The sequence below is a fragment of the Ctenopharyngodon idella genome, chromosome 8 (assembly GCF_019924925.1).
Source record: "Ctenopharyngodon idella isolate HZGC_01 chromosome 8, HZGC01, whole genome shotgun sequence".
Classification (NCBI taxonomy): domain Eukaryota; kingdom Metazoa; phylum Chordata; class Actinopteri; order Cypriniformes; family Xenocyprididae; genus Ctenopharyngodon; species Ctenopharyngodon idella.
Genome location: NC_067227.1, coordinates 10424668 through 10437300, shown reverse-complemented (window position 1 = coordinate 10437300; position 12633 = coordinate 10424668). Strand labels below are relative to the sequence as shown.

The following is a 12633-nucleotide window of genomic DNA, read 5'->3' as shown; positions in this document are numbered from 1 at the left end:
ATATTAGATAGGCTAATTGTTTTTGCTATGGTATTTTTAAACCAGTCAAAAGTTCCTTGATTCGGAATCTGAAAATTCAAATGATACCCAACCCAAACATTTCCCAAAAGATTTTTAAACTAAATACGGTCGCAAGTTGAACTCTGTTGGTAACCATAGCTGCTTTTGGCAGTTCTCACCGACAGTGGAGATGCTCGAGCCGCTCTCATCCAGCACAGCGACATTCTCCGATAACAACAGCTGGGTTTTGGGAATGACCGTCAGAATGCTTAAGATGTCCAAAGCGTACCTCACGGTGTCAGCCCTGAAACACACATCGACCAGAAAAAAAAAAAAAAAAAAAAAAGGGGCACTTAGTCATTTGTCCCCCTCATTACAAAACGTTTTACAACAGTGAAACAGTTCTTTTGAAAAATGGTTGAAATCGTGCACATCATGAGAGTCACATAAGATACTTGAGTATAGGGGTGGGTGGGCGATATGCTGAAATTTCACATTGGGTTTTTGCATGGGGAGAAACAAAAAAAAAAAAAAAAAAAAAAAAAAAAAAAAAAAAAAAACGCTGTAGAAATAAACGTGACTTGATTATATTGGAGAGTATTGTTTTCAAGTACAAGGGTTGCACAGTATACTGGTGCTCAAATCAAGCCAAGCCTTAAAAGTGCTTTCAAAATAAGAGCCCTGCTTCAGAATAACAGAAAAGCAAACTTAAAAACTACAACAGTTCTTGTGTAGCATTTACTTTTTGTTTAACAGCTCTGTCTGATAATTAGATAATTTAATAAACCTAATATATATATATATATATATATATATATATATATATATATATATATATATATATATATATATATATATATATATATATATATATATATATATATAAAAAAAAAAAACACACACACATACAGTATCTCACAGAAGTGAGTACACCCTTCACATTTTTGCAAATATTTTATTATATCTTTTCATGTGACAACACTGAAGAAATGACACTTTGCTACAATGTGAGTGTACAGCTTGTATAACAGTGTAAATTTGCTGTCCCCTCAAAATAACTCAACACACAGCCATTAATGTCTAAACCGCTGACCACAAAAGTGAGTACACCCCTAAGTGAAAATGTCCAAATTGGGCCCAAAGTGTTAATATTTTGTGTGGCCACCATTATTTTTTTCCAGCACTGCCTTGACCCTCTTGGGCATGGAGTTCACCAGAGCTTCACAGGTTGCCACTGGAGTCCTCTTCCACTCCTCCATGACGACATCACGGAGCTGGTGGATGTTAGAGATCTTGCGCTCCTCCACCTTCCGTTTGAGGATGTCCCACAGATGCTCAATAGGGTTTAGGTAACCTCAGCTTCTTTAGCAAGGAAGTGGTCGTCTTGGAGGTGTGTTTGGGGTCGTTATCATGTTGGAATACTGCCCTGCGGCCCAGTCTCCGAAGGGAGGGGATCATGCTCTGCTTCAGTATGTCACAGTACATGTTGGCATTCAAGGTTCCCTTAATGAACTGTAGCTCCCCAGTGCCGGCAGCACTCATGCAGCCCCAGACCATGACACTCCCACCGCCATCTGAACCAAATAAGTTTATCTTGGTCTCATCAGACCACAGGACATGGTTCCAGTAATCCATGTTCTTAGTCTGCTTGTCTTCAGCAAACTGTTTGCAGGCTTTCTTGTGCATCATCTTTAGAAGAGGCTTCCTTCTGGGATGACAGCCATGCAGACCAGTTTGATGCGGTGTGCGGCGTATGGTCTGAGCACTGACAGGCTGACCCCCCACCACCCCTTCAACCTCTGCAGCAATGCTGGCAGCACTCATACATCTATTTCCCAAACACAACCTCTGGATATGATGCTGAGCACGCGCACTCAACTTCTTTGGTCGACCATGGCGAGGCCTGTTCTGAGTGGAACCTGTCCTGTTAAACCGCTGTATGGTCTTGGCCACCGTGCTGCAGCTCAGTTTGAGGGTCTTGGCAATCTTCTTATAGCCTACGCCATCTTTATGTAGAGCAACAATTCTTTTTTTCAGATCCTCAGAGAGTTCTTTGCCATGAGGTGCCATGTTGAACTTCCAGTGACCAGTATGAGAGAGTGAGAGCGATAACACCAAATTTAACACACCTGCTCCCCATTCACACCTGAGACCTTGTAACACTAACGAGTCACATGACACCAGGGAGAGAAAATGGCTAATTGGGCCCAATTTGGACATTTTTACTTAGGGGTTGTACTCACTTTTGTGGTCAGCGGTTTAGACATTAATGGCTGTGTGTTGAGTTATTTTGAGGGGACAGCAAATTTACACTGTTATACAAGCTGTACACACTACTTCACATTGTAGCAAAGTGTCATTTTTTCAGTGTTGTCACATGAAAAGATATATAAAATCATACATTCACATTTTTGTAAATATTTTATTATATATATATATATATATATATATATATATATATATATATATATATATATATATAAAATTATTTATTTATTAATTTATTTTTTAACAAAGAACTGATGCACAGAGACTAATGAGGATGGAGAAAAATGCCAAATAAACAAACAACAGCTGCTAAATATTGGCTGATATATCGGTCTAACACTAGCAATAAGAGATAAAAAGGTGCACACTGATACATTTCATAATCAACCAAACTTAAGGATATTGTGATATAATTTTTGCTTATATTTACCACCCCTACATCAGTCCGACATGTTGAGTCACATAACCGGCTGAATTAGACTCATTTTATTGTCATTGACACTTTTGCTGGAATAAGTTTACAAGTGTGTATTTCAACTATGGCATCTACAACCCAAAACCTTTGCTTTTTGGATGATGCTCCATTCACACCGATTGATAGTCCAAGATGACCGCCGTCAGAATGTTTACTGCGATACATCAAACAAAATAACTGTTTGCACCTTCAATAAAACGTACACAAAAACCTCACAAAAAGTAACTTTGCCAGACTCCATTTACTGGTTCCCACACCGCCCTGCGGTTCCTCACCTGCCGTAGTACGTTCTCCAGTCACAGGCGATAGAAATGAGCTGCAAAAGAAGCTGAACACAGGACAGTTTGTGGAAGACCTCTGCAGGCTCCCAGTACAAACGCGCCGGTGCAAACTCGATCAGGAACTCCACCATTTCTACCACCTGCTCATGGGTGTATGAGCAAGCCTACAAACATTTGAACAGGAAAAAACATTTCAACACCATCTACAACTGAAACCAGATGTGTCTCATTTCCAGCTTACAAAGCAGAAGTTCAACTTCGCACAAACTGTCAAGATTTCCAAGTTTAACTTCTTTCCAAAATTCTATTCATTAAAAGTAATGCAAGACATACACAACCACAAAAGGAACTCCCGGTCAAAAGTTTGGAATAATTAAGATTTTTTAATGTTGTTGAAAGAAGTCTCTTCTGCTCAGCAAAGCTGCATATATTTGATTAAAAATACAGTAAAAACAGTGAAATATTATTACAATTTAAATGTGAATATATAGTATAAAAAAAAAAAAAAAAAAAAAAAAAGAAAGTTTTCAGCATCATTACTCCAGTACTTCAGTGTCACATGATCCTTCAGAAATCATTCTAATATGATGATTTGATGCTCAAGAAACATTTATGATTATTATTAATGTTGAAAACAGTTTTTGAAAATACAGTTTTTGAAAATACTTCATCAAGGATGCATTAAATTGATCAAAAGTGACAGTAAAGACATTTATAATGTTACAAAAGAATGCAGTTCTTTTGAACTTTCTATTCATCAAAGAATCCTGAAAAATAAAATGTATCAGTTTCTATGGAATCTGAAGCAGCACAACTGTTTTCAACATTGATAATAATCAGAAATGTTTCATAATCAGCAAATCATCACATTAGAATCAGCATATTATTGATTTCTGAAGGATCATGTGACACTGAAGACTGAAGTAATGATGCTGAAAATTGCTTTGATCACAGGAATAAATTACACTTTACAATATATTCCCATTTGCAATAATATTGCCCAATATTACTGTTTTTACTGCATTTTTGAGCCTTGGTGAGCAGAAGAGACTTCTTTCAAAAAACAATTTTAATAATTCAAAACTTCTGACCTGTAATGTACATTTCAGACACCAAACAGTACACAAGAGCTCGAGGTTTTAAATCTAGCGCAGACACAGCAGGACCGTGACATCACTAAAGTACTAGTCACATGGCAGTAATAGTGAGGTGAACAGATGTACCTTGTAATAAGGCTGTGGGTGTATCAGCGCTCCTCCCTCCGTTCGCTGCAGCGACTGTTTGACCTGCTCGACTTTACTGCTCAGGTGAGCCTCGAAGTACCTCCGCAGCGCCATGCAGGTGTGTTTCGCTGTCTGTCTGCTGGAGAAGATCTCATCGTCGCTCAACAGCGCGCCCTGGTCCTCCGGGTTCAAAATCTCCAAAGTGCTAATCTACAAAACATACAAACCACAACAGACTTGAGGCGAACACTGCAGAAGATAAGCATACTAATACTTCAATGAATAATAATAGAATTTAGAGCTTTATTATACAATTATAATACATTTCTGATGTAATGTTTTAAACCCCTGAGCCTTTGTGACACAAAACTGTTCACAATAATTTAAACAAGGTTCATATTATACATGACAATCCACTTTCATTGTTTGATGGAAGCAAAAAAAAATAATAAAACAGGGTTTGAATGACATGAGGGTGAGTAACTGATGAATAAATGTTTAAAAGTACATTTTCACCATCTTAAACCAGCCTGAGGTGCTCTGCTGGTTTTAGCTAATCTTCCAACCTGACCAATCTGGTTGGTTAACTAGTTTCCCAGGCCACCCAGCTGACAAAAAACCCAAAACCCTTCTAAAACCAAACTAGACTAGCCTGACCAGTACAAAGCAGCTTGATGGCCAGCTAAGACCAGCAATCCAGACTGGCTTGTTTTTTTTTTTTGTTTTTTTTTCAGCATTCATATTTATTTTGTAGTAGAAATATCAACTTGGTAGCAAAAGACTCTCCTCCCCTCATATCATTATTATCAATGAGCACCAGCAGCAGCTCTTTATACAGGCTGACTTTCATCTCTTACACACACCCGTTTCTCTTTAAGGGGTCACTCCACCCAAAAATTCTGTCATGTACTCACCCTCACACAGTACCAAACCTTTCTTTCTGACTTTCTATGGTGGAAAAGATATTTAAGAACGTTGCGAATCAAATGAGATTTAAAAGATCATTGAAGACGAATTGTATGATCACTGAAGATCATTGTATAGACAAAAAAAAAAAAAAAAGAAAAAAAAGAAGATTGAGAAATCTCAGTTTTTGTTTCACAGAAAAAGTCAGAGTTTTCGCTGACATAAGGGTGAGAAAACAGACTCGATGCCGTGACATGTTAAAAAGCGTTGTTTTCATGCTAATCAGAGTTTTTGTCCTAACCATATGTGACAAGCATCAGCCAATTCTGTTTTAGAAACTGTTTACATTTCTGCAACATCACGGCTGGAACAACAACATACACAGTATGACAATGATAATCTCAGGTACTGATTATGTGCTTTATTTAATGTTAAAATAATTTAGTGTGAGTTTGAATATCATATATAGTCGTACTGAAAGTGGATAGTGCATACCAGGTTGACCAGCCGCCGCAGGCCGTCTTGCTTGTCGAAGAGGTCGAGCACGGCTCTGAAGGAGAAGCAGATGGAGAAGAACATGGTGGCGTGGCAGCAGCCGGAGGCGTGCGAACACTCCAGCAGCCACAGCGTGTAGTTCACCACCTCCGACAGCAGCGAGTGGGGCAGCATACACACCTGAGACAGGCAGAGGGATCAGAAGAGGACAACTACAGCAGATAAAAGACTGATCATGACACCATCATACCCGCTCCATGGCGTCCTGGTTGTATGCAAGGTAATAGAGGCACAGAGAGACGCCAGTGGCAGCCATGGAGGGCCGTGGGATCTCCAGTAACTTCGGCACTCCTCCATGTGCAACAAACTCGGCCGCAAACTTTTTATGAAGGAGAAGAGATGCAAGATACTAAAAGACAGAGAGAGGAGGGAGAATGAGTAAACATGTGACTGATACCTAAGAACAAATGTACACCAGTGAGCTCAAATCATTCAAATAATCATCAAACGTACACTAGCCAAAAGTTGAGTCTGACAAAACTACTCATTCTTTATTATGAACATCAAATTTCATAACCAAGTCTGTTGGCATGACCGGACCAAAAGCTATTTTTATGGTAAGAACATGATAGTTTAAAAAATAATGACAATAAAACTCTTACAGCACTTTAAGTTTTACACCTTAATTTGTAAAACTCAAACTTTTCCTGCTGCTCTAGCTTTGTAACGCAAATCACACAGACACATTTTATGTTTTTCCTCAAAACTAATCTCAAGATCAAAAGGTTTTCATGATCATGAGAAACATTCAGTCCAATCGTGTCCAAACTTTTGAGCCTGACGAGTATGTGATGCGTGTCAGGTACCTTCAGGGCTTCAAACGTGAGCTGGACGTCGTTCGTCTGTTTCAGGTCCATGTAATGCATCAGCAGCTCACGAGCGCCGAGCTGCATGAAAACAGCCAACAACTGCACACACAAACACAGCAATACAGTTAGGGGGTGAAATATGCCTTCAAAAACAGAAGTGAAAGTGTGTCGTTTTGTAGAATGTGATAAATATCCAGAACTGATGCTGCCCTCACATGCTATCAGAATTATCGTAAACAAGAGTTTCCTAGTTAAAAACTGCACACGAACGCCCTTTCCAACATTTTTGGTGCGAGAGATTGTCCTGTTTTGTTGTTGATGGTATGCCGGAGCATGAGTTCTTGAAGCTCCACCCTCTTCTGGAAAGGGGGCGGGGAGCAACAGCTCATTTGCATTTAAAGGGACAATCAAAGACTGTGTTTTTGCAGACACTGAAAAAGTGGCTATTTTAACAAGCTATGATAAATGATCTGTGGGGTATTTTGAGCTGAAACTTCACAGACACATTCTGGGGACACCAGAGAATTATATTACATCTTGTTAAAATACGGTCGCCTTTAAAACAACACTGTTCGTTCAGGTACACATGCGTACCAAACCAAAAGACAAATACCTGAAATTTTCATTATGAATACATGTCCTGCTAGAGACAAGGGGTTTAACGGGACATTACCTCCTGGTATTCTCCCAGCGGGGTGAGATACTGCAGGATAAGGCGCTGCTCTATGCCCGGTGTGAGCGGGAACAGGTGGTAGTTATTTCCGATCACCCACGGGCTCATCTCAGACCAGCTACTGTTGGACAGCTCGCTGAAGCTCCGCTCCGGCTCTGGCATTGAGAAGTTCAACTTCTGTTTTACTTTGCCACCATTCTCTCTCTTCCTCCAGTTCCTCATGCCTTCCACTGGGCTGTCCGTTTCATCCAGCTCTAACGGGACAGCCGCGGCAGGCTTCATCAGGCCTTTCATCCCTGTGTTGTATCTGCCCACATTCCTCACAGCAGAGACGGGCTGCGGCTCAGTGTCCAAGTCGTGCTTCTCCGCGTGAGCATTGGGAGTGTTAGGAGTGAATTCTCCATCCACGGTCTCCTCGTCCAAAGGCAGCAGCGGAGCCAGACTCTTGCTTGGACGCTTGCTGTCCCTCCTGCTCTCTGCCTCCTTATCCTGGAGCTCCCTCAGTCTCTGCAGCATTAAAGGAACCTGCGACACAAACATGCATTTTTTTAAGTCACCAAGTCAAAATGGACAGAATTGCAGTGTTTATTATAAATTATTTATCGGTGCACATCATTATTGTTTTAAATTCATGTGACTGAAACCATGAGCCAGCGGTTTTACTCCGAAACATGCAGCGCTCACCATTAAATCAGTCTTCTGAAGTTTATTAATCACATTAAGCTATATAACCATTCCTATTTGTCTTTCCCCAAATTTAAAACCTCTTAAAATGACAATTACGACTTTCTTATACCATTTAAGACTTCATATGGTCTTAAATTTGATCCGCAGGGACCCTGGTCTAATGTATGTGTGTCATGGTGTGATTCATTACAGCATTTAGACTGGACTCACTAGAACAGAGTTTTCCTCGCGATAGTTGGCAGCGATGTCCTGGTTCTCCATGGCTCCTGCCAGCAGGCCTGTAGCGTAGATTCTGAGTGGCTGCTCGGCCTCCTGAGCCCATTTAAACAACCGCTCCACAATCCCCTCCTGTCACGGTCACAAACACACACTTACAATCTGCACGCAGACGTGAGGCTGCAGAAGCTGTAGTGAGGCTCACAGTACCTTCTCTTGAAAGACCACGGCCGTCTCGAGGCCGGGCATGATGTTCAACAGCAGTCTGCAGGCCGCAGTGTTCAGCGCCACCTCACGGCTACTCATCACGTATGTGTTCACGAGCTAGAAAAGCACAACATAAGCTGAACACTCAAGATCAGAAACCAAACAGAGCTGCTTGGCTTACTTATAGAGTTTTAAAGATATATTACTTCATGATATATCTGTAGAGCAGCACTGTATGAGGATATAAAGTGACAATCAAATATTGTTCATATAACAGTGAAAGGTAGTTTAAATGGTTATCTCTCTCAAAAAAATCATAAGAAATCTGAAAAAATAAATAAATAAATAAATGTTTATTTTGAAAGTCTTAATCCATATGCAAAGCTTTTTTCCCCCGTACTAAAAACTGGATTTTTTCTTTTAAGAAATTTTCACATTCCGCTTCCGGGTCAAAACTGGCCCGCATGCAATAGGAGGGTTAATGTTAATCAAACAACAAAAGAAAATCACTCACTGCTCTTGACTGAATCACTTTTGTAGCTTTAATAAGAACCAATGTATATTTAATTAATACAACAAAGGCTGTGCAGTGTTTTATGTTTACATTTGATTGTTTTATTCATTTTCTGTAGTATTTTTTTTTACTTGAATGCTACTGTTAAATACACCGCGTTCCAGATTATTATGCAAGTGACATATCAGTAAGATTTCAGTAGAACAAACATTTAGATTTTAGTTTTTCTAAGAAAATGTTTGTTTGTTTATTTATCCATGTCTTTTTAGATAACTGGTTTCAATCTCAGACAAAATAATTTGCCAGATCTATGGAAACCCTGCTTAGAGGTTGTTTCACATTATTAAGCAAGTCACAGTTCTCATGCAATATGGGGAGGAAGAAAGATCTTTCTGAAGATGAAAAGCATGAAATGGTGCAATGTTGTGCAAAAGGCATGAAAACAACTAATACTGTGTGAAAACTGAATGCAGATTATTGAACTATCATAAGATTTGTGAGTGATTTAGAGCACAGCAGAACTTGGTCAGATAAAGGCTTATTAAGGAAAGTTCCTGTCAAACAAGTTAATTGTATTAAAAGGGCAGCTATAAAAAAAAGCCAGTGTTGAGCAGCAAACAGGTATTTGAAGCTTCTGGTGTCTCTGGAGTCTCAATAAGCTCTCTGGCAGTTGTGCGTAGATGCATTTCAGCCACTCAAAACCAAAGCTCACAAAGAGAAACATTTACAGTGGGTTTAGAAATACATTTTCAAACAGTTTTATTGCTGTGGTGTTTTTTGCAGCATGGGATAGTGTATAGTGCATTGTATTTCAGAAGGCACTATCCTTCTTTTTATACCATAGCTGAAAATGGACAGTTATGAGCTCCACATATCTTGCAAAAGTCATTTTAATACCCTCAGAGACCCTAAAGGGACCTTCCATCTCACTTCCCAATATTCCAGCCCAAATCATCACCCGCTAGCTCCCTGCTGACGTCACAGTCTTGTGGGAACGTGGTGGCCATTCACCAACCATCCAGAAATCCATCCATCTGGACCATCCATTGTAGTACTGCATTCGTCAGTGAATAAAACTATTTAAAAATTAGTCTTCATGTATTTCTAAACCCACTGTAAATGTTTCTCTTTGTGAAGTTTGGTTTGGAGTGGCTGAAATGCATCTTCACGCACAGCTGCCAGCCTGCATAGAGAGCTTCTTGAGACTCCAGAGACACCAGCAGCTTCAAATACCTGTTTGCTGTTCAACACTGGCTTTTTTTATAGCTGCCCTTTTAATACAATTCATTTTTTTGAGAGGAACTTTCATTAATAAGCCTTTATCTGATCGAGTTCTGCTGTGCTCTAAATCACTCACAAATCTTATGATAGTTCAATAATCTGCATTCAGTTTTCACACAATATTAGCTGTTTTTCATCTTCAGAAAGATCTTTCTTCCTCCCCATATTGCATGAGAACTGAGATTTGCTTAATAATGTGGAACAACCTCTAAGCAGGGTTTCCATAGACCTGGCAAATTATTTTGTCTAAGATTGATACCAGTTATCTAAAAAGACATGGATAAATAAACAAACAAAAACATTTTCTTAGAAAAACTAAAATCTGAATGTTTATTCTACTGAAATCTTACTGATATGTCACTTGCATAATAATTTGGAACGCAGTGTAGACCTACTTAAACTTGATGCACAGTTTATTTCAATTGTATCTCTGTTCTATTGTATTTATTTGTCCTACTGTTTGCGGACAATTTAATTTTGAAACTTAATTTGAATAACATTATTAATTAAAACGATGTAAAATGTGTAACCATGGCCATGTACAAGCATTATGCTGTGTCTGTGATTATGCATCCAATCTTACCGCATTCATAAAATCATCGTTCTTGAACAAGATCTTCAACAGGTGTCCCAGCATGCACTCAGGATCTGCCCGCCCTTTAGAGCAAAACAAGAAGTCATCAATATTATAATTTTTCTATCCAGGAAACAATACAGCAGGACAATAATGATGAAGGGCAGGATCACCTGGATGGCGGTCATCAAATGGGTCAGGATCAGCTTTATGATACTCCTCCGTCTCCCGTTCAACCAGCTCCGAAATCCTTCAGAGATTGAAATAAGTATCAACAAATCACTGATATGACCACATTAATACTCGAGTGGCATTTATGAATAAATTCACTTTTTGTTCTTAACTGATTATTAGTAATTGCACATTGAAAAATATATTAAACAGAAGTTCATAGCATAAATATATAAATGCATTTTAACAAATGATTTGTTTAACTTGACATTACCAAGCAAACGCTACCAAGAAAAAGTCTTGGTATCTTTCCCAGCACAGTATCTCTGTGTCAACATGTCATTTCTGGTTAAATATTACAACTTATTTCTCCTCTTATTTGCTGCAGGGACAGTAAGTAATCGGCTGTTATGTTGTGTAAAGATTTCTGTGAGGCCTTGACTGTACTGAAACTGCACATTTAAAATTATTATGTTAAAATTTAAACAATTTTAATAAATAATTATTTTATTATTTCAATAATTTAAAATTAAAAAAAAAAAAAAAAAAAAATAGAGAAACCAAAAGAATATGAAAAATTAGTTCATTTAGCAAATAGACATTTCCTTCAGTTCTTTTCATGCTTAATTATGCCTGATAAAATGTACTGTAGGAGCTTCTGTTACTTCCACTGTTGTATTACTCTATCATATTTCATCTACCGTGCACACATAGAGCCGCTCCGGTGCAGAGGCACAGTAATCACATGAGTAGGGTTGTGTATCAAGAAACAGTTCCAAAATTTCCAAAAACCGGGGATTCGATAAGACACATGCTTTTCGATTCCATTTAACGATTCCTGTGATGTGAAAGAGAACACAATTTCGGCACTAGCGCGCTGTGTTTGGCGCTGCACACATATCTCAAGCGCGCACCGGAAGCATCCTCTCATGTAGTGCGAGAATACTGAATTGAGTTTATCTTTCACATCTTCTTGAGCCTGAACGGACAAACATACGCAGGATTATGTCAAAATATCCTCATGTAAACAGTTGGTTTTGTCTTAAAGACCTCCTGTGGTGAAAATCAAGTTTTCAATGTTGTTTATATGTCTATGTGGTGTTTTTTATATACTTTAAGACAAACCATGTGCAAATTCACCAGTCAGCACCATTGCCAAGTATTTTCTCTTTAAAACTGCAGTGATCTAAAGACAGTCTCAAACCCAGGGTTTGAAATCACTGGTGTTTCTGACGTCAAACTACCTTGTAACCAATCATGTCAACGTGTGGGCGCGTTTTAGCATAGGAGTCTCAAAAGAAGCTAGGTTATATTTTTCTGTTGATATGAAAAATGGGCTAGATTTATCAATATAGCAGGTATATGATGTATATTATGATGTTATGATGAACTATATGCCTTTCTCCTCTGACATTCAAAGTGTTTGTAAGGATACTGATTGTTAGAAGGCAGCTCTCTGACTCTGAGATGAAGAACGGGAACATGGTTTGTGTAACATCAGCAACACATTATATACATTCAAGCTATTTTAAGGCATTTCACAGGAACAAACATTTAAATATGTCATTTTGGTGATCAAAGATGAGTTTTAACCCTTTAAGACCTGAAGGCTTTTGAGTTTTTTTTTTTTTTTTCCTGAGCGACACACACAAAAGTAAAGACTCATAACTTCAAAACTGTAGCAAGGAGAGACAAAAGGTAGGTAGCATTTAATAGAACACTTTTTAAATTTTTAGAAAATATAAATTACATTAGGACATTGTCATGCTGAGAAACTGCTGCTAAGAATCAAA

The 12633-nt window shown here is 38.6% G+C and overlaps 1 protein-coding gene across 4 annotated transcripts in view; it reads right to left on the bottom strand.

Annotated features, from left to right (window-relative positions):
- Positions 1-12633, bottom strand: part of LOC127517181 (DDB1- and CUL4-associated factor 1) — a 32705-nt gene that overhangs the window by 17517 nt on the left and 2555 nt on the right. For 2 of the 4 annotated variants that reach the window (XM_051902454.1, XM_051902455.1), the window contains exons 3-14: positions 10843-10919; positions 10679-10752; positions 8304-8417; positions 8088-8225; positions 7191-7715; positions 6515-6616; positions 5899-6057; positions 5649-5828; positions 4248-4457; positions 3019-3188; positions 2829-2897; positions 180-304 (exon numbers count right to left, since the gene is read on the bottom strand). In XM_051902454.1, coding sequence (XP_051758414.1) covers positions 180-304; positions 2829-2897; positions 3019-3188; positions 4248-4457; positions 5649-5828; positions 5899-6057; positions 6515-6616; positions 7191-7715; positions 8088-8225; positions 8304-8417; positions 10679-10752; positions 10843-10919 — 1943 coding nt within the window. The remainder of the gene's footprint in view (positions 1-179; positions 305-2828; positions 2898-3018; positions 3189-4247; positions 4458-5648; positions 5829-5898; positions 6058-6514; positions 6617-7190; positions 7716-8087; positions 8226-8303; positions 8418-10678; positions 10753-10842; positions 10920-12633) is intronic. The other 2 variants (XM_051902456.1, XM_051902457.1) reach the window with 1 other exon arrangement.